At 40.2% G+C, this 23,424-nt stretch overlaps 1 protein-coding gene across 3 annotated transcripts in view; it reads right to left on the bottom strand.

Annotated features, from left to right (window-relative positions):
• LOC135476330 (RING finger protein 215-like) overlaps positions 1–22,622 on the bottom strand; it is a 42,030-nt gene extending 19,408 nt beyond the window's left edge. The window contains exons 1-10 of one of the 3 annotated variants that reach the window (XM_064756326.1): positions 22,115–22,621; positions 19,937–20,092; positions 19,407–19,478; positions 17,046–17,131; positions 15,440–15,503; positions 13,822–13,935; positions 12,428–12,547; positions 10,414–10,530; positions 9,652–9,754; positions 6,448–7,419 (exon numbers count right to left, since the gene is read on the bottom strand). In XM_064756326.1, the coding sequence (XP_064612396.1) occupies positions 7,400–7,419; positions 9,652–9,754; positions 10,414–10,530; positions 12,428–12,547; positions 13,822–13,935; positions 15,440–15,503; positions 17,046–17,131; positions 19,407–19,478; positions 19,937–20,092; positions 22,115–22,468 (1,206 nt within the window). In that variant the 5' untranslated portion in view covers positions 22,469–22,621 and the 3' untranslated portion in view covers positions 6,448–7,399. Of the gene's footprint in view, positions 1–6,447; positions 7,420–9,314; positions 9,755–10,413; positions 10,531–12,427; positions 12,548–13,821; positions 13,936–15,439; positions 15,504–17,045; positions 17,132–19,406; positions 19,479–19,936; positions 20,093–22,114 lie in introns of those variants that run through there. The other 2 variants (XM_064756327.1, XM_064756325.1) reach the window with 2 other exon arrangements.
• Between the last annotated feature and the right edge of the window lie 802 nt (positions 22,623–23,424).

Raw genomic sequence — 23,424 nt, 5'->3', positions numbered from 1 at the left:
GATCTCATCAGTTCTGTAGTACAGTTGACCACTCTGGTATACAGATTTGATCTCAGCAGTTCTGTTGTATAGGTGACCACTCTGGTATACAGATCTGATCCGATGAGTTCCATAGTATAAGTGGCCATTCTGATATATAGATTTGATCTCATCAGTTTCCGTATTAGGTGGCCACTCTGGTATACAGATCTTATCTCATCAGTTCCGTAGTATAGTTGGCCACTCAGGTATACAGATCTGATCTTATTAGGTCTGAAGTACAGGTGGCCACTCTGGTATACAGATCTGATCTCATCAGTTCTGTAGTACAGGGTGGCCACTCTGGTATACAGATCTGATCTTATTAGGTCTGAAGTACAGGGTGGCCATTCTGGTATACAGATCTGATCTGATCAGTTCTGTAGGACAGGTGGCCACTCTGGTATACAGATCTGATCTTATTAGTTCTGTAGTACAGGTGGCCACTCTGGTATACAGATCTAAGCGCTATCCATTCTGTAGTACAATTGACCACTTTGGTATACAGATTTGATCTCTTCAGTTCTGTAGTACAGGGGCCACTCTGGTATACAGATCTTATCCCATCAGTTCCGTAGCTATTACAGTGGCCACTTTGGTATACAGATCTGATCTCATCAGTTCTGTAGTATAGGTGACCCACTCTGTTACACAGATCTGATCTCATCAGTCTGTATTAAAGGTGGCCACTCTGGTATACAGATCCGATCTTATTAGTTCTGTAGTACAGGTGGCCACTCTGGTATACAGATCTGATCTGATCAGTTCTATAGTACAGGTGGCCACTCTGGTATACAGATCTGATCTGATCAGTTCTGTAGAACAATTGACCACTCTGGTATACAGCTCTGATCTGATTAGTTCTGTAGTACAGGTGGCCACTCTGGTATACAGATCTGATCTTATTAGTTCTGTAGTACAGGTGGGCACTCTGGTATACAGATTTGATCTCATCGGTTGTGTAGTATAGGTGGCCACTCTGGTGTACAGATCTGATCTCATCAGTTCTGTAGTACAATTGACCCCTTTGGTATACAGACTTGATCTCATCAGTTCTGTAGTATAGGTGGCCACTCTGGTATACAAGATCTGATCTCATGAGTTCCGTAGTACAATTGACCCCTTGGTATACAGACTTGATCTCATCAGTTCTGTAGTATAGGTAGCCACTCTGGTATGCAGATCTGATCTCATCAGTTCTGTGGTATAGGTTGTCACTCTGGTATACAGACTTGATCTCATCAGTTCTGTAGTATAGGCGACCACTCTGGTATACAGATCCTATCCCATCACTTCCGTAGTATAGGTGACCAGTCTGGTATATAGATTTGATCTCATCAGTTCTGTAGTACAATTGAAGACTCTGGTGTACAGATCTGATCTCATCAGTTTTGTAGTATAGGTGGCCACTCCGGTATACAGATCTTATCCCATCAGTTCCGTAGTATAGGTAGCCACTCTGGTGTACAGATTTGATCTCATCAGTTCTGTAGTATAGGTGGCCACTCTTGTATACAGATCTGATCTCATCAGTTCCGTAGTACAATTGACCATTCTGGTATACAGATTTGATCTCATCAGTTCCGTAGTACAATTGACCACTCTGGTATACAGATCCTATCCCATCACTTCCGTAGTATAGGTGGCCCACTCTGGTATACAGATTTGATCTCATCAGTTCTGTGATACAATTGAAGACTCTGGTATACAGATTTGATTTCATCAGTTACGTAGTATAGGTGGCCACTCTGGTATACAGATTTGATCTCATCAGTTCTGTAGTATAGGTGACCACTCCGGTATACAGATCTTATCCCATCAGTTCCGTACTATAGGTAGCCACTCTGGTATACAGCTCTGATCTCATCAGTTCCGTAGTACATGTGGCCACTCTGGTATAGAAATCTGATCTCATCAGTTCTGTGGTATAGAATGACCCACTCTGGTATACAGATCTGATCTCATCAGTTCCGTAGTACATGTGGCCACTCTGGTATAGAAATCTGATCTCATCAGTTCTGTGGTATAGGTGGCCACTCTGGTGTACAGATTTAATCTCATGGGTTCTGTAGTACAATTGACCACTCTGGTATACAGATTTGATCTCATCAGTTCTGTGGTATAGGTGACCACTTTGGTATGCAGATCTGATCTCATCAGTTCTGTAGTATAGGTGACCACTCTGGTATACAGATCTGATCTCATCAGTTCTGTAGTATAGGTGACCACTCTGGTATAAAGATCTTATGTCATCGGTTCTGTAGTGTATTATAACTGACCACTCTGGTATACAGATCTGATCTCATCACTTCTGTAGTAGAATTGACCACTCTGGCGTACAGATTTGATCTCATCGGTTCTGTAGTAGAATTGACCACTCTGGTATACAGATTTGATCTTATCAGTTCTGTAGTATAGGTGGCCCACTCTGGTGTTCAGATTTAATCTCATCAGTTCTGTGGAATAGGTGGCCACTCTGGTATACAGATTTGATCTCATCAGTTCTGTGGAATAGGTGGCCACTCTGGTATAGAGATCTGATGTCAGTTCTGTAGTCTAGGTGTCCACTCTGGTATACAGATCTGATGTCAGTTCTTTTGTATAGGTGACCACTCTGGTATAGAGATCTGATCTCATTGGATTTGACTCAGCAATCGTGAATCACGTAAATTCACGTTCTGTGGCATAGGTGGCCTCTTTGGAATACACTTCTGATCAATTCCATCAGACATATAAATAAATAACCGATATCTAATTAATTGTCAGAGAAAGTATTTTCCTCTCCGTGTACACTGCTTGAGGGCTTGACCGTGAATGACGGATTTGTTGCCCGCAGGCTTCTTATAGAGAATCCCACGCTTGTCGGCAGACAGTAAAGATAGGAGTTTCCTGGGTTCAACTTTACAGCCCTGGTCACGCTTAAACAAATTAACAAAACTTAAAATTCAGTTTAGCTCACGCATGGTGTGGACGTCTTGTCGCTCACACCATCCAACGGCTTTAAGACTACCGTGCTTGCCCACGTCATACTGCCGTGGGCCGTGTACGGTAGCTTATTGTTTTGATGCATCTGTTAAGTAAAACTAGGTTTCGGTGAGTTGAACGGTCACGTCATAAGTGTTAAATACGTCATAACTTGAGTGACATCCTCATTATGGTATAAAATCTTTAGATGTCGGATTAAAAGAACCGTGCAAGGACCGATTGCGGAATGAATGTCATGGACGATAAACCACTCAAAGGTTCAAACAGACGATAGAACAGTAAAGTTCATCAGTCACATATGACGCAGACGACTCAACCACGGGCAGTTCATAATCCATTCATAATGGGGAACATCTCCTGTCTCCAGCAATTCCCTGTTTGCCACTCACAAACAGTGCTACATCCATAACTGTACAAAAAGATCGGCAAGTGTCTGCGCATCCAAAAAATACCCCATTTTTCTTTATTACTGCCTTTGCGTTGATGTTTTGCTGACAACCTAAAACGTGATATCTATTACACTATTCAGCTTGGACCCGAATCACCACTGCGGGGAGTCCGCCATTAAGCTTCAGAGTTGGTCGTCGTTCTTTTGGAAGGCGATGTCAGTAACAGATATATATATACAGTCAGTAAAACCGGAGTAACCAATAATACTGTACAAGGTTTTCAATGGAAGAGTAGGCTAAACACAAGTAGGGCCCATTGTATATTGATTCTAAGGAGTTCTTGGGGAAAACCATGACTCGCTGAACGCGGTCGCTTGAGTCCAAACCAGAAGCCCTTAGCTAATTACGTAATGTGTTCAAACCAGCTCCACCAGCATTTGTCAGTTAGTTGACGATGTGCGGTTGATGCAATAAACTGCTTAAATCATATCATATTTCTCATTTCGGAAAAATAAGACATATATACGCTATTGTTGCTACTTTGAAGTATTGATTTTTTTTTTTTTTTTGATTGGTGATTCTACGCCGTACTCAAGAATATTTCACCTATATGACGGCGGCCAGCATTATGGTGGGTGAAAACCGGGCAGAGCCCGGAGGAAACCCACGACCATACGCAGGTATCTGCAGACCTTACCACATACGGCCGGAGATGAAGGCAGCATGAGCTGGACTTGAACTCACAACGACCACATTGGTGAGAGACTCATGGGTCATTATGCTGCGCTAGCGCGCTAACCAACTGAGCCACGAAGGCCCTTGAAGCATTGACACGACAGTATAAAACCCTAGCTGAGGTATAAACTGACAGGAAACTGTATTTCACCGATTAGGTGTCACCATTTGCAAACTATCTTATTGTCGTCGATGCTCTAGTTTTCAGTTTACTCTATGCTGTTGTGCTTTATATCATTTCTATATTAATCAGCTCAATGATACTGGCCGTCGTTATATATTAAGTGAAATATTCTTGAGTAAGGCGTAAAACACCAATCAGAAACAAAAATACAACAATGATGTATTCGTCCACTAGGCTAACAATCACCGTCGCAAACGACTGCTTGTTAATATCATTCCGTATCCAAGGTGTAGGTGTTTGAACAGAATAATAACTATGTGCGGGGACACTATGTAAGGGAGATTACTTCACTCTCCAGTAAAAACTGTGTATTATTTCCAAGTTGTCTACCCCTTAATGACTAACCTTTGTACACATGTCGACAAAACCAAGCAAAGGGGGTATGTGATACCTGCGGTTAAGCTCATGTAACACGAAGCGCGTTCAAAGATATTCAAAATGAACTCAACCGGATATGGGAATATCTATATCTAGATGAGTTTATTCAAACAGAGGTCAGCCATAACCCCCTCATCGATGGAAGCTGCAAGTTCAAAACCATTCATGGCTACATGGCTTATTGCTGTATTTTTTTTTGTTCTATCCATATTTGATAAGGCCTACCGTATATATGTATATATATATTTCCAAGTTGACTAATATATATATATATATATATATATATATATATATATATATAATATTATATATAATTGCGAGTCACATGCGAATAAATCCCGAACCTCTGAACTTTGCAAAGAACCTTTCATCATGACAAAGGTTGATTAACATGCAAGCAGATCTGAAGTAGGATCTATTGCGAAAGTGCATGCACCCCTGATCACCTTGAGCTGTCAGAGTAACAGCACTGCCAAAGCCCATAACAGAACAAAAACAGCCATAATTTTTTCTTCGAAAGTAGACAACTCAGCTCGAAACTCCAACCTGATTGAATATGATGAACCACTTTGAGAAAAAAAAAAACCGGAAAACTACTTCGTGACTCGTCGACGGACTGACTGACTGACTGACAGATACGGTAACGACAAGGTGTCCTACCTGTTTGCGCTGTCAGAGTAATAGCTACATACATATACATGTGTCAAAGTTTTAAATCAGACTAACCAACCGTTATGAAACAACAAAAAAAAAAGAAAAAAAGAAAAAGAAAACCCAGAAACAGTTCATGACGGGAGAAAACAGCCATCATATTGTTAAAATGAATACAATAGCACAAAACTCGAACTTGATATTAACGTAGTCATGGTGATGTCACCATACCAAATTTCAATGACAACCATTTTTGGATAAAAAAAAATGGGATAAAAGGTTCATACCTGTACTTTCGTTGAAAATGTACGTTATATATCTTGTCCGAGAAGCCAATCAAAGAATAGCTGCTTACTTCGAACGTACTTTTGAATATAATGCACGTAGGGCCTACCCTTTCTGGAATCCATTCACGCGCAATTTACGCACACATCTTTACATGAAAATATATATAGGCGTATACAACAGAGACTACAGGAGGAGAATACTAAATATACACATCAGAATTTTCACAGATATCAGCGATATCAAATTTTGAATGGCACGACGTCATCAATTGGCGAAAAAGTTCTTATCAGATTCAAAATTAAAATACTAGTCCCAAAATTAGTATATTTTATTTGTTTATTTGTTTGATGTTTTGCGCCGTCCTCAAGAATATTTCACTTATGCGACGGCGGTCAGCGTTATGGTGAGAGGGAACTGGGCAGATCCTGGGAGAAACCCACGAGCATCAGCAGGTTGACGTCCCCCACGGCCCCCTTGCCCAAAAAGATATATCCTTCTGATGCATTTTTTAATAATGTTAGGTGAGTGAGTGAGTCCTTAGGGTGCATGCTCGTGTAGTGTGCCTCCTTATTGCAGGGTGGATTTTATCTATCTCTTTTATCTAGCGCTGCTTCACTTACCAAAGGCAAGTAAGCAGCCCCGCCTGAGCCATTATACTGCTATGGGTCAACCAGTCGCTGCACTATCCCCTTAATGCTGAACGCCAAGCGAGGAAGCTACAATTTCCTCTTCTAAAGTCTTAGGCATGACCCGACCCAGGATTGTCCCTGATCTACCGTTCTTAACAATATTCAGTAAATTATAAGACACGCCACTTGATGAGTACACAGGGTCAAGTTTATTTGGCATTCTAGGACTTGTATAATGAATATGTATATTTATATTTAGGTACAGAGCGAGACATACGACGCATACGCAGTAACGTATAAGTCTCAACCACAGCGTCGCCATGATATGGCTGAAATATTGCCGATATGGCCTTCAGCCATAATCATTCATTCATTCAACCATAGTGGAGAGTTATCCAGAACTGATCAAAGTGATCAGCCACAAGGTAATTCGCTAAATAAATAATAAACAAAACTACCATAGCCTTCAAGGTGTTACAATACATATACTGACTTTTGACGGACTACACATTCCATTTCCGCTCAACTTATTTTTATATGTTCCCCTATGTCGATATCATAAATGGTCAATAAAATCTAATAAATTGTGAACACAGTAGCCGACAGATCAAAAAGTCTCTTATACATGAAGATTATGTGAACTCACAATAAAAAACAAACACATGCACAAAGAATGTGGGAAACAAAAACAAACTCAATATCACAAAAGAGAACTCATCACATACAAACACTCCAGCCTAGGCTTTACTGAATTAAGGATGGAAAGTCCTGAGAAGCAAGAAACTCACTGTGTTTTTCCTACTTTTAGTTTTTTCTGATAAAAACTGTAAAATTCCTTTAAGTTTTCCTCTAAACATGACAAAAAGTAGCTAATGATGCATTGGAAAGACAAAATAACAAGTTATACATGGCAACCATTTATTGCATTGCGTTGTACAACAGACAAAAGAGCGGAGTGGTTAGATAGCATTTCACAAAGCAATGCCTCAACAATATCATGATTCGGTTTACAGCACAACACTTACCACAACAGCACAAATAATGTACATTGGTAGAGCTGTAAGGGGACTCTATATGACACATACATTGTATAATTCACATGTATAAATATTGATTTCATAAATAATGCTGTAGGGACTTGCTCAAAACTTCTCTGTGTGACCTACAAACAAGACGCAGATATTATCAATAAAGCCTGTGTCATGCATTTCACAATTTATTTTGTGAGTGATGCATTTTTTTACTTGATTGTTGCTTATTTCCCTTATATAATAGCACTCAGTTTTAGGGGTGGAAGAATTAGAGCGTTTGACATAAACCACCAACAACTGGCACGTTAGTTATGAAATTCCCACAGGTGATGTCCGGATATGCATACTATACTGGTAGAAGGCTAGTGGTCATGCACGAACATAACACCGCAAGAAAAGGCCACACAAAAGCATGGTTGATTCCTTATTATCAAAAATGCACCAACTGATGATCACAGCCTGTAAGAACTATATCCTGCAGTAAGGAATTTTTCATTTTACATGCAAACTGTCGTCATGTTCTTCGTCATTATGGTATTACATTAGGAAACAAACCGCAAGTCATGTAGAAATGAACAAATGATGCCATTTCCTTTTATAAAGTTACAAACATGTGTGAAAATAAAATAATGGCCAAAATCAAGCATCTATTATGTGGACTTTTGCCCCAAATCACAATATTCTGTATGCTGTTTCCTAGATCATTACATATGCTTGCCTCACGATCTTACAGCCTCAGTCAGGATCACACTCCCACCAGTGTTGAACAGATCATGAGGCGAGGTGGACCTCATGATCTGTTTCAAAGCTGTTCATATGCGAAATCTACAGACTGTGAATGACTGATTTCTGCACGATATTTGGGTACATACACTCCCTTCAGACTTCAGATATTTGGGTACATACACTCCCTTCAGACTTCAGATATTTGGGTACATACACTCCCTTCAGACTTCAGATATTTGGGTACATACACTGCCTTCAGACTTCAGGTATTTGGTTACATACACTCCCTTCAGACTTCAGGTATTTGGTTACATACACTCCCTTCAGACTTCAGGTATTTGGTTACATACATTCCCTTCAGACTTCAGGTATTTGGTTACATACACTCCCTTATCTGTTCATACGTGCACTGTTGTTGGCAACATGGATCGAGTGTTCAGGATCTCTGATGATCACAGTTGTATCTAATTCATCCAGCCTTGTATAAAAGCCAAATCAAGATTCATGTTTAGTACATACTTTTGGTGCTTTCATGAACAGTTGTAGTCACATCACCACTGACATTCCATTGTATTTGGCAGTGGAAATTATCCACGGACTACGAATTTGAAATTTAAATTAAATTTAAATGAAAGTCTTGCCTAAAAACATGAGAATATAGACGGTCATCTCTGCATCACTGAACACAGCTGACACCTTCTCTCTTACATATTATCAGCTTTAATTGCCGTTTATATATCATTTCTACCGTATTCCTTTTGGATCTGGTGTTTTATGTTTTTTGGAAATGGGTTTGGTAACTATGGACTTAAAACCTCCTTTCGTGGTCTATGAGTGATAAACTGGTGCACCAATGTCTAACTTGGTGATTAGTCACACTAAACTCAGCTACATGTAGCAGCATGTTTATACATGTGTGGAGAAATTTGGCAAAGACACAAATACACATCATAAATACTTGAGGTATTAGTTTGCAAGTACACCTAACATATACCTAAAGTACAAGACACACCTCAAAATCAGATAGCTACACCTCCACGGTACACCTCAGATATACCTGAAGTATAGGTGTACCATCTCATTAGAGTTAAGGTCATCACCCTTAATCCCCTTTATTTACCCAGGCTAGTGACGTGGCTTTAAGCCAGTTTAAGGGCTTGAGTGGGTTTATCTGTGAACGGTAATTGGATTAAATGCCCCCCGAGTACATGGAGGTCAGGATGAAGTCGTACATGGAGGTCAGGATGAAGTCGTAATTACCAAACTGGCTAAAATGTGACCACGTGAATGGGCAAATCTCTGAACTGGCTAAAATGTGACCACGTGAATGGGCAAATCTCTGAACTGGCTTAAAACCGAATTGGCAATTTGGTTGTGTGAATGCACATATTTTTACAACTGGCTTTGATTTTAAACAGTTCAAATTTGATCCGGTGTAAACTGTATGAAACGGATAATACTGAGCAGCGCCATCCCATCTTGACATACCCGGTCAGCATCACCATTTTGCACTTAACTGATCAACACAAAGCACAAATGACACTATATTAAAAGTCTAATATGGCAACTTCAACTTTTCTGTGGTCTATATTCAGTGTGTGTTTGTACAAGGGAGGGTGTCCATGTGATACACTCACCTAGTATGTTATGCTTGCAGAGGGGGCACGTCCGGTTCTCCACCAGCCACATATCAACGCAGCGAGTATGAAACTCATGGCAGCAAGGAAGTACACGCACCTTCTGTTAAAGAAGTGACATAAAAAGTCCTGATGTAAACTCATTCATCCATATCCTTAAGTGAGTTTTTTTAAAATCTCTTACATATGTGAACTATACATTTTTTTTGTGTGATTTACCCTGAATGATCTAAAATTTCGTCCATGACTAAGGTGCTAATCTTTCCAGATTCTGGGCGTTCCACTGATTTTAGCAAGCTACTTTAAGAGGTGTTTGGGAGGTTGGATGGCATCCTGTTGGGGAAATGTAAATTTTAGCACCAGAAGAACATGTGGTCTCATGACATTTATTTGCCTCCAAAAATGTTTTTTTGTGGTCTAATTTTTACGTAAGTTAGGGTAGGTCACACTCAAAGCCCGAAGCCAAAATGCTCAGATGACATGTGTTGATTGCTGAATTACTTTTACAGCAATCCTTATTGATTGATGAGGTATGAGAATTAATTACACCCAACAGGATATTATTCCTTCTGGCGTTGCAAAAACTGTCTTATGCTAAGCAAGAACTTAGTTGTAAGTTAGTAGTCTTATTCTTGAATATAGGTTGACTGTATTCCATTCCTTTTGACCTACAGTATATGACAAGACAGGTGACACCCACTACCATAAAATGAAAATTTAAATTTCGAATTTGACCAATTTTTACTGTGACAAATCCTAGACCTGATTTGACAGGAAGTATTCCAGGCAGATAGCACACATGTCTCGCTTCTCTGTTCTCTGATACTTCTTGACTGTCATCACACATAGAGCTTGGTGAGCCAGGCGACGTAAAGACAGCTGAAAACAAAAACTCTACAATCAATGACGAAGAAACAGAACATACCAGTAACACACATATACATGTAGTACAGGGAGTGGACTAGTGGCTATCTGCGCTTGCCTTTCAAATGCTTGGACACATCTTTTGTCAGGGAGTTTGTACTTTTTCCAATTTTCGATGCTTGTTGGGCCTTGGTGACAATAAGCAGTCAATGATGATTGTGTGGCCATGTGAATAGTTCAAAGTTCATGGAAGGTCACTTGTCTTCCACCAATGTTAATTTTTCATCATGTACATCTGTACATCCGGAGTGGGAGGGTTCATTAATGTCAGCAACTAGCAAAAGCTTTGTGGTTTCCTGGCTGCTATCGGATAAGTGAAAATGTCTTGGGTATGGTGTTATTAAAGAGAGTCCAAAAATAATATATATATATATATATATATATATATATATATATACAAGGTACACATGTATATATCTACTATTAATAAAGGGGAAAGAAAAAATACTTCATGAAGGTAAAAACACAATTTGTTGGCTTATTTTAATACCTGGTGTTAACATATTCACCTCATACAGCCACTTCTACCTTGTTGGAATCAAAAATATCACCTGAGTAAACATAAGGTGAAAGACAACATTTACATTCCGTAAAGCCAAACACAAAAACAAGATGAAAAAATCATCAGTAAAGCTTTATGTAAACAAAATACACAACAGAGTCACCTCCACATCCTGATCCCTAGTTACCCAGGCCCCATTCCTCCTCCTGGCTTTCACAATGAACACACCTTAGATTACAACAGTCACCTCCGTATCCTGATCCCCAGCTACCCAGGCCCCTTTCCTCCTGTTTGCTTTCACAATGAACACACCTTAGATTACAACAGTCACCTCCACATCTTGATCCCTACCTACCCAGACCATAAATACACCTCAGATTACAACAGTCACCTCCATATCCTGATCCCCAGACACCCAGGCCCTATTCCTCCTGTTTGCTTTCGCAATGAACACACCACAGATTACAACAGTCACCTCCGTATCCTGATCTCCAGCCACCCAGGCCCCATTCCTCCTGTTTGCTTTCACAATGAACACGCCACAGATTACAACAGTCACCTCCATATCCTGATCCCCAGACACCCAGGCCCCATTGCTCCTGTTTGCTTTCACAATGAACACACCTCAGATTACAACAGTCACCTCCACATCTTGATCCCTACCTACCCAGACCATAAATACACCTCAGATTACAACAGTCACCTCCATATCCTGATCCCCAGACACCCAGGCCCCATTCCTCCTGTTTGCTTTCACAATGAACACACCTCAGATTACAACAGTAACCTCCACATCTTAATCCCTACCTACCCCTGCCCCATTCCTCCTCTTGACTTTCACCATAAATACACCTCGGATTACAACAGTCACCTCCATATCCTGATCCCCAGACACCCAGGCCCTATCTTCCTGTTTGCTTTCACAATGAACACGCCACAGATTACAACAGTCACCTCCATATCCTGATCCCCAGACACCCAGGCCCCATTCCTCCTGTTTGCTTTCACAATGAACACGCCACAGATTACAACAGTCACCTCCATATCCTGATCCCCAGCTACCCAGGCCCCATTCCTCCTGTTTGCTTTCACAATGAACACGCCACAGATTACAACAGTCACCTCCATATCCTAATCCCCAGCTACCCAGGCCCGATTCCTCCTGTTTGCTTCCACAATGAACACGCCACAGATTACAACAGTCACCTCCATATCCTGATCCCCAGCCACCCAGGCCCCATTGCTCCTGTTTGCTTTCACAATGAACACACCTCAGATTACAACAGTCACCTCCACATCTTGATCCCTACCTACCCAGACCATAAATACACCTCAGATTACAACAGTCACCTCCATATCCTGATCCCCAGCCACCCAGGCCCCATTCCTCCTCTTGGCTTTCACAATGAACAGAAGCATCAGAGTCAGAAGAGCAGAATAGAAAAAGTTCCAGAAACTGTACGGATCAGCCTGTGGCACAAATGAAAAAAGAATTCAAAAATACAAGAAACAAATTCAGACATTTATTATCCTGTACTAAATATGTCAAACTTACATGTACTTGTGTGTGTGGAGGAAGCTGGCTAAGGTAACTTGATCTGACACAGGGTTATTTTTTTGTTAAAAGAGGGTTCCATCTATGTTATCTGTTTTTCTGCTTGCTTCCTCTTTCGTTTCTTTGATAACTTCTTTCTTTCAGCCATGCCTTAGACAACTTAACATGTATGGCAGCAATGAAACTAAAATAAATTTAGGAAAACAGCCGAGAAAGCCATGTCCTTTCAACAAGTTACACATTGGTCACTCATTTACCCCCCCACCCCCCATCCCACCCCCACCCCCACACACACAAAATTTTTAGAGGCAAATAAAGATAATAAAACATTACTTTGGAGAAATTTGTAGAAATTGAAGCACATAAATCCAAACTTGTCTGAAACACCATAAACTCCATTGTTTCAATGTCATGGATTACCCAGCTTGTCTGTGTATTGTGCTTTGTCAAGGCAGACAACTCCTCCTCACTTCATGTTTGAGTATGGTTGAATACCTACATGTAGCTCGTCTCTGTATTGTGCTTTGTCAAGGCAGACAACTCCTCCTCACTTGATGTTTGAGTATGGTTGAATACCTACATGTAGCTCGTCTCTGTATTGTGCTTTGTCAAGGCAGTCAACTCCTCCTCACTTGATGTTTGAGTATGGTTGAATACCTACATGTAGCTCGTCTCTGTATTGTGCTTTGTCAAGGCAGACAACTCCTCCTCACTTGATGTTTGAGTATGGTTGAATACCTACATGTAGCTCGTCTGTGTATTGTGCTTTGTCAAGGCAGACAACTCCTCCTCACTTGATGTTTGAGTATGGTTGAATACCTACATGTAGCTCGTCTCTGTATTGTGCTTTGTCAAGGCAGACAACTCCTCCTCACTCGTTGTTTGAGTATGGTTGAATACCTACATGTAGCTTGTCTCTGTATTGATCTTCTATTGTCCTCCTGGAGAACTCATTGTCATTGCTCTTTGAGTGTTGTTGAATGCTGTATTTAACTGACCTCAAATTTCGTCCCTAATTAAGTTACTCATTTCCCCTGATTCTCAGAATTTCTAAGAAAAGGAGTTTTAACATTTGTTTAGAAGGTGAGATGAGAGCCTAATGAGGAAATGTGAACTTCAAATGTAGTATTTTATGCTTCTAAAATGCTCCTTTTTGGGTGAATCGTTGTGGTCAACACAGTAGATGTACCTTGTTTGTCTCTGTATTGTGTTTGTCAAGGCAGACAACTCCAGCCCACTGACGCCCGTGAACAGTGCCTATGGACCAGCCACAAGATGTCCACCAGGTCAAGGTAGTTTCTTTCTGAAAACAAAAAAGGGATAGTTTAATTAGTCGAATCAAAAAAAATGATGGCAACACATTTTTGACTTAATATAAATTTTCAGAAACAGGACTTTCATTTTGGACAACTTTGTATAGAACTGGCTGTTCTTGGTCTTATATCTAGTGTCAAATTAAAAGCCTGTTTTTTAGGTTTTATCAGCTCAAAACTCTGCAAAGATATTTTGCTTTGAACATTCTCTCCCCACAGAATGTAGCTCATATTTAGCAGAACAGAACGCCAGGTTAGACATGACCCACCTCAGAACTGATATAATAATAGTACTGGCTAATAATTCACACACTGTAACACTGTGTTCAAATAAGAGAGACAGGGACCCTTGAGAGCTCAATCAGCTGTGAGCTCAATCAGCTGAGGGCTCAATCAGCTGAGGGCTCAATCAGCTGTGGGCTCAATCAGCTGTGGGCTCAATCAGCTGAGGGCTCAATCAGCTGTGGGCTCAATCAGCTGTGAGCTCAATCAGCTGTGGGCTCAATCAGCTGAGGGCTCAATCAGCTGAGGGCTCAATCAGCTGTGGGCTCAATCAGCTGAGGGCTCAATCAGCTGAGGGCTCAATCAGCTGTGGGCTCAATCAGCTGAGGGCTCAATCAGCTGAGGGCTCAATCAGCTGTGGGCTCAATCAGCTGAGGGCTCAATCAGCTGTGGGCTCAATCAGCTGAGGGCTCAATCAGCTGTGGGCTCAATCAGCTGTGGGCTCAATCAGCTGTGGGCTCAATCAGCTGAGGGCTCAATCAGCTGTGGGCTCAATCAGCTGAGGGCTCAATCAGCTGTGGGCTCAATCAGCTGAAGGCTCAATCAGGGCTCAATCAGTTGAGGGCTCAATCAGCTGAGGGCTCAATCAACTTCAATCAGCTGAGGGCTCAATCAGCTTCAATCAGCTGAGGGCTCAATCAGCTGAGGGCTCTATCAGCTTCAATCAGCTGAGGGTTCAATCAGTTGAGGGCTCAATCAGGGCTCAATCAGGTTCAGTGAGTGGACAGGCAGTGGTTTAGTTATGACACTCCATGACTGCCATATTGTATAAATGAAATAATCGTCAGCATAATGGTTATAAAAATAAATAAATTACGTAACATACAAGTATCTGAATGTACTATGAACTGGGTACTTAGCCATTATGCTAGAGAGACTGGTCACATTTTATTTTCTGAAAGGCATCTGGTGATAATACTTACATAACTTAATCAAAAACAAAATTTTACATGCAACGGTGAAGTGGTAAAACTCTGTCCACCTGTAATGTGATGGTTAAAAGCGATATGCCCACCTGTTCTTTTCTTTATTACGACACAATTATTGGCGTAAATGCATACGAAGTTCACATGCACTACAATGTCCCAAAACAAAACGATGCATTGTACCGTCATTTGGATCTTTTTGTAGAACTCATCCTCAAGTCTCCTATTGCCTTGTAATGTGAGAAGTGGCGAAATTTTTCACTGATCCATTATAGCTTACATGTACCTTGAGATCCTCCAGAGTCGAGTTGAAGGTGATCTTCACTTTGACAGCGGCCTTTCTACAGTAACTACAGTAAAGAAGGTCGGATGTTGATGACAACAGACAATAGGAACAACCAAATATTTATACACATACAACACTCAACTGTGGGACAGCTTTAATGCTCTTTGTGATAAATACACACACACACACACACAAGTACGTGTACCCAAGTATAAGCACTACATGGTTTAAGCTATGTACTCAAGATCATTTCACTATGGGAAAATAGAAACCACAGACTGAAACAAGGACCATTGATCATACAGACACACAAGTATCAACCTTGCACTTTGACCAGATCAACAGTCTGACGTAAAATCTATTAAAGTGTATGTGCATGTAAAGTGACCTGGTTATTTTAAATAGATGGTTTATCAAGGTGTAGCTAAAGAAAACAATCCACTGGGAAAAAAACATTAGCTATTATAAACAGAAAGAGCACCATGAATTCACCAGAACAGAAAAGAATGCCCTATAACCTATACATGAGAGAATACTGAGCACTTTAACTGGAGAGCACTGTGAACTCACCAGGGGAGAACACAGAACACCTTCATAACTACAGAGCACTGTGAACTCACCAGGGAAGAAGGCAGAACACCTTCATAACTACAGAGCACTGTGAACTCACCAGGGGAGAACACAGAACACCTTCACAACTACAGAGCACTGTGAATTCACCAGGGGGGAACACAAAACACCTTCATAACTACAGAGCACTGTGAACTCACCGCGGGAGAACACAGAACACCTTCATAACTACAGAGCACTGTGAACTCACCAAAGCAGAACAAAGAACACCTTAACTGGAGAGCACTGTGAACTCACCAGGGAAGAACACAGAACACCTTCATAACTACAGAGCACTGTGAACTCACCAGGGGAGAACACAGAACACCTTCATAACTACAGAGCACTGTGAACTCACCAGGGGAGAACACAAAATACCTTCATAACTACAGAGCACTGTGAACTCACCACAGGAGAACACAGAACACCTTCATAACTACAAAGCACTGTGAACTCACCAAAGCAGAAAAAGAACACCTTAACTGGAGAGCACTGTGAACTCACCAGGGGAGAACACAGAACACCTTCATAACTACAGAGCACTGTGGACTCATCAGGACAGACAAAGAAAGCCCTGTGAACTTCGGATGAGAAAATACAGAGCACTTTAACTGAAGAGCACTCTCAACTCACCATGAGAGAATACAGAGTACCTTAACTGGAGAATTCTGTGAACTCACAAGGTCAAAATTCAGAGCACCTTAACTGGAGAGCACTGTCACTCACCAGGACAGAATACAGAACACCCTAACTGGAGAGTACTGTGAACTCACCATTGGAGAATGCAGAGCACCTTAACTAGAGAGTACTGTGAACTCACCAGTGGAGAATACAGAGCACCTTTACTGGAGAACACTGTGAACTCATAATGAGAGAATACAGAACGCCTTAACTCAAGATCACTGTGAATTCAACACAAAAGTACTATGAACTCAGCAGAATAGAACAGAGAGTACCATGAACTCACCAGAAAAAACAGAGAGTACTGTGAACTCACCAGGAGAGAATTGAGAGCACGGTAGTGATGTTCTCTGGAGATTGGACCAGGATGATGGGTTTGGAGAACATCTGAGGTAAGTCCAACTACAAACAGACGTAAGGCCAGGGACAATTATTAGATGAACTTCATGAGTATGACAACAGATTTGTCATACACATTGTCCTCTAATGTGGCCGCTACAAGTGTGTTTTACTGTTAGTGTTACTTAGTTTCTATATAGTGATATATGAAACTGCTGAAGATGGCAAAGATGGCAAAAGGGTATCAAGATTATGGCTGACTGGCAAAGGGGTATGAAGCTTATGGCTGACTGGCAAAGGGGTATGGAGCTTATGGCTGACTGGCATAGGGGTATGAAGCTTATGGCTGACCTAAAAGGGGTATGAAGCTTATGGCTGACCTAAAAGGGGTATGAAGCTTACGGCTGACTGGCAAAGGGGGATGAAGCTTATGGCTGACTGGCAAAGGGGTATGGAGCTTATGGCTGACTGGCATAGGGGCATGAAGCTTAATGCTGACTGGAAAAAGAGTATGAAGCTTATGGCTGACTGGAAAAGGGGTATGAAGCTTATGGCTGACCTAAAAGGGGTATGAAGCTTACGGCTGACTGGCAAAGCGAGAGGAAGCTTATGGCTGACTGGCAAAGGGGTATGGAGCTTATGGCTGACCTAAAAGGGGTATGAAGCTTATGGCTGACTGGCAAAGGGGTATGAAGCTTATGGCTGACTGGCAAAGGGGGATGAAGCTTATGGCTGACTGGCAAAGGGGTATGGAGCTTATGGCTGACTGGCAAAGGGGTATGAAGCTTATGGCTGACCTAAAAGGGGTATGAAGCTTACGGCTGACTGGCAAAGGGGGTATGAAGCTTATGGCTGACTGGAAAAGGGGTATGAAGCTTATGGCTGACTTGCATAGGGGTATGAAGCTTAATGCTGACTGGAAAAGGGGTATGAAGCTTATGGCTGACTGGAAAAGGGGTATGAAGCTTATGGCTGACTTGCATAGGGGTATGAAGCTTATGGCTGACCTAAAAGGGGTATGAAGCTTATGGCTGACCTAAAAGGGGTATGAAGCTTACGGCTGACTGGCAAAGGGGGATGAAGCTTATGGCTGACTGGCACAGGGGCATGCAGCTTAATGCTGACTGGAAAAGGGGTATGAAGCTTATCGCTGACTGGAAAAGGGGTATGAAGCTTATGGCTGATTGGCAAATGGGTATGAAGCTTACGGCTGACTGGCAAAGGGGGATGAAGCTTACAGCTGACTGGCAAAGGGGGATGAAGCTTATGGCTGACCTAAAAGGGGTATGAAGCTTACGGCTGAATGGGCAAAGGGGGATGAAGCTTATGGCTGACTGGCAAAAGGATATGAAGCTTATGGATGACTGGCAAAGGGGTATGAAGCTCATGGGTGACTGGCAAAGGGGTATGAAGGTTATGGCTGACTGGCAAAGGACTAAATGTGCTTTATGCTTGTTGAATAAAGCATTTATAAATGTAGTCATACACAACCACTCACTCATCAAAGCAAAATAAGCACTTATCAAAATTCAAACTGAATATTAGGTATTCATTTCTAATGACAATGGATGTTATTGACCAAGAATTTTGCCCACGGTATGAAATAATAACAAGTAGTATGATTTCGTATTTTGACTGTTGAAGACAAGTGTCATCATATGACCAGATAAATAAATTAAATTATCATTAAAGGTCATTATATTCAATATATATTGTAACAGCTTTCTACCTTTCCTACATACATGCATGATTGCTTAATATTCAGCTATGATATGTTCTGTTTATGTCGACTGAGCTTATATGTACTTAATTTTTCTCCGTGCATTTTTAACCACCATTTCCAACATATACTATTGTAAAGGCTTGTAAATCTACTGGTTTAGGATTTGTATTTATAATTTGAAATCATAACCTCATTTTCATATATGTCATTGCAAGTTGAAGGTATCAATTACATTTTTCCCTTAAAATGTTGCATATATACAGTATATGTCTAATTTTTGGGACATCTGGACAGCTCTTTCATAAATCTTTTCATATACTGTACATGTACTTGTAAGCAGATCTTTGTGGTACGTGTCAGATGTTGGGCACATTATTAATTTATAATATTAAGAATTCAGGAGCAAATACATATAGCAAATTTCAACAACTTCTCTTGGCAATACTAAAATGAAATTTACATTATAAGAACAGAGAATACTGAAGTACACCAAAGAATATAGGAGTATAAAACAGCCAACTTATGTACTTGTGTATCACTTTTGTGAATAACACTGTCCAATTAATACTTCAGGTCAGGGGCAATGATTGATTGTACTACCAAAACTACATGTACCTCTTTAAGCAGTTTAGGGTTCATGGACAAAATGATAATGGCTGAAGCTCCAAACATTAAGGCTGTTTTCACCTGAAACAGAAGGAAATTAGAACTGTACAACTGTATGCAGTTAAGCGGCTACCAAGTGCATTTTTTTCTGGCAAACAAGTACAAATTTTCATTAGTCGAATTGGAGGCATGTCTCCATTTAATGTTCACACAAGTTACACAGAGGTTTATGGGTAGAGGAAACAGAAATGCAACGAGTAAACAGTCTTTGTCCCACATCTGACAAATCACAAGACTTGGATTCGAACACGTGACTCCATTGGTCACGAGCCTGCTTATAGTATAGTCAGTACCTTAACCTGTTGAGCCAGCGAGGCCACATATTCAAGTAAATACCACTCCCTCCTCACAAAATAATCCACTTTAACTCAATTTATAGGCCAAATCTATTTTATGCAGAAAACCAAAGTATGAAGGAATTAATGTTGGTAATAAGATGATAGCTCAGGCTCTGATGCTTATGCTACTTGTCACCTTACCCTGTCAATGACAGAAGGCCATTTCTCACTGGAGTTCTCACTCGTCCCGCTGTAACATCTGCCATAGTGAACAATCCCAACCCAGTCCTTGGGAAGGTCCGTATAGTCAGAGTTGTCTGCCCCTGAGTTATCAGCCTCATCACAACCAGATGGAATCTGAAGGAGATCATAATCCAGACTAACTATGCACTTGGTGTATTAATTAACACATCACACATCCATGAAGACAAAAATGTAGATATCTGAAATTTAATAATACCATGATGCATATGTCAGACTACAAAATGGATGGCTTATCCTTTATTTACTGTCTTAAACTAGCTCATTCACAATGATAAAAGTGACAAAATACAGTTCCAAAACACACTTTCACAGAAAATCAGATCTTTATCAAGAAAAGAACTTCATCAACTAAAGATACGTCTGCTGGTGTAATATAGTTCTAATGTTCAGTTGTATTGGGATATGCATTTTACAGAAGGGAAAACTCACATAAAAAATATTATTTCCCAATACTGGTATATATAATTTTGGTGCTTAGAAGGCATATGGTCTTAGCCAAACACTGCAATTACGAGGGGTAATCCATTTCAATCTCTCTGTAGAATATGCCACAGGATGCAGGGTGCTTTAACACAGCATTCACCACAGGAAAAATATGTCTTATTAAACAGAACTTCAATTGAATTTTGAGAAAAAAAACTCCCAAAACTCACGACTAACAACGTTAAATGACTCTACCTGTATATTTTATATTTCAGGCATTATATTTGGTAAATGTCTGAATGTCAAATAAGAAGGGAGATAATGTAGCTCACTGAGTTATGGCCCAACAATTTTGCCAAATCTTTAACAGTATTCCCAAGGTTTGTCAGGGGGCGCCACCAGTTAGTTTTGTTAAATGGCTGGCGGCTGACCCCCAGTATCTCTTTTGCACCACGTTTTTCTGTATTATTACATCCTAATGGCAACCAATATATAGAGGGGATCGAGGAACATGGTGTAACAGGTTGTGTTCTAATCATTTTGAAGACAAATAATAAAATAATAATAATATAATAAAAAATAATGAAGACAAATCCGCGTGTCTGGGCTAAAGACTTCAGATAAATACAAGTGTTGATTTTATGCATATTACACAGCTGAAAATACTTTAAAACAAAAGGCACACTTATTGGCTAATAGTGACCTGCTTCTTTTGGGGTTTGAAGCAAGGACCAGAGTGATTTTAGAGCTGATTTTAAGTTTGACAGTAGGGAGTAGCAAAATGCTAAGTGCGCATGCGCTGAAAGCGTTTGCTTACACTGGAGCACATAGTGTCCACAGCACTGCTCAGTGACCATGTGGTGTTGAGTTGTCTGGTTCTAAATTCACAATGGCACACTAACTGTGCTTGATGGGATCACATAATCAGCTTATTTTAAAATGGAATTATGTGATACAAGTAAATGCCAGATTAAATGAATACAATAAATTTGAATAGCAGAAGATGGAATTCATATCCCTCTAGAAGCAACTGAGCTCTTACAAGAAATACTTGACAGCTGAACATATGTGAAGAGATTACAGCATTTGCTTAAACAGTGTAATGTTACATTAAAAAATAAATAAGTATTAATATTTAGGTAAAATAACTGATAAATATGACACAAAAAGTACATTCTTTAAGGGCAAACATTCATGGGGTGGATTTCACAAAAGAAAGTCTGACCTAATTTTGAATTAAAAAAGAACTCTTCCAAAAACTTGAACAGTAATTAATTTTTGTTTGTTACATATTAGGCAAAACAGAAATAGTTTTGTAGAACCGTCTTCAGGAAAATCAAAATGGCGTACTCAAATAGCTGAACTTTTGTATTTTTCATATTTAATTTTGCAACTTGTATCCCAATTTACCATTAATTCTTAAAATACTATAATTCTTCTATTAGTATTATAAAATTGTGTCCATATACTTCCCAGAGAAATATTAATGGAAAATTTTAGGCCTTGTTTTGACCCCCAAAATAGTGAGATTATTTTTTTTTTTGGTATTTACTGAGCTTTCCAAAAATATATATTTTGTTGTGGTTTCTATGAATTTAAAAAATCATTTGGGTATGAATCTATAACCTGATACTGATAGCGTCGTACAGTGAGAGCAAATTATATGACTATCGGAGCAATATCTCATTTTACCGTAACCAAGACTCCTTCCGCAGAAATCTGCCTGCCTCCAGCAGAGGAATATTCTCCTAAAATATCGGATACATCGGTGATTAACTTGTCTGATTTGTATCCCGTACTGCAGTCACTGGAAAGGGAAGATTTAGCAGACGACTTTGCATTTGACAGAAAATTGTTGACGTTGCAAGTTATATCACAATTTTTCGTCTTCGTTGTAAACTTCAAGAATGCCAGATTATCTACAGATGCCTTGGAAGACACTATCAATGTTACGCATCCAGATAAAAGGATGCAAGGTCCGTAAAGCCAGGTTTTCTTTGGTAAGGTAGAGAAAATCTGTACGAGACGCCAGTAAACGTCAGCCATGTTTGTTTATGTCCTGTGTAATTTTATACCTCCAGAGGCAGAAGAGCTCCAGAAGCCTAAAGTAGAGTGCCTTCTATTCAGCAATCTTTCACTTCGTTAATATTTAGGGTCAATAAAACATTACAAAGAGATACAAAGAATGTTATCTGTTTTATTGGCTGGTGAAAATTAAAAAAAATGAAAAGGAAATATTATTGTATTGGAAAAATAAATTAACCGCCATTTAAAGTAAAAGAGGACGATATAAGAGCGGTTTGCGCTGTCGAGGACAAAGACACCATGGAAACAGGGCGAGGAAAATCACGAGGAAGAGGATGACAGGTACACACGGTAGATAAGACATTCGAGGACAGTCAATTCTTTGTCGCCACTGTGGAGAAGAAACACAAAGAGACGCATAAACAGAAGAATAACACTGGTGAGACCAGTACTGGTAAATGGACTGCGGAACTGTTGTGCAACAACAAGCCTTTTGTGTGCAAAATTGATACAGGTGCACAAGCCAACGTGATGCCAAATTCTAAATTCAAGTCACTTGGGTTTCCAGGCAAATTGATAAAAAGTAAAGAAAAACTAGGTTCTTACTCAGGACTTTTCATAAAGATTGTAGGTAAAGTTACAAGTGAACGAAAACAAGAGCTACACCCGACAGCTTTTCACACTGTAGAAGGTTAAGTGCAAACACTTGTAACAAGATTTGAAGATAATCAAAACGGTAAACACGGTAATCACAGAGAAAAATCTGTATGAAAGGGTACCGGTAGAAAGGAAAGGTGCACAAAAAACAAAACAAGGTAAATAAGAGAAAGTGAAGGTGAAAGACAAAGTAGAGAAACATGAGAAATCAGGGCCAGCTAAAATGACAAAGGAAAAGCTGTTAGAGCAGTATGATGATGTGTTTAATGGTCATAGTTGTTTACAGGGTGAACTCAAAATTCATTTGAAAGAAAATGTTA

This window comes from Liolophura sinensis, chromosome 10, assembly GCF_032854445.1.
Source record: "Liolophura sinensis isolate JHLJ2023 chromosome 10, CUHK_Ljap_v2, whole genome shotgun sequence".
Taxonomy (NCBI): domain Eukaryota; kingdom Metazoa; phylum Mollusca; class Polyplacophora; order Chitonida; family Chitonidae; genus Liolophura; species Liolophura sinensis.
The sequence above is the reverse complement of the archived record's forward strand: the minus strand, read 5'-3'. Positions and strand labels throughout refer to the sequence as shown.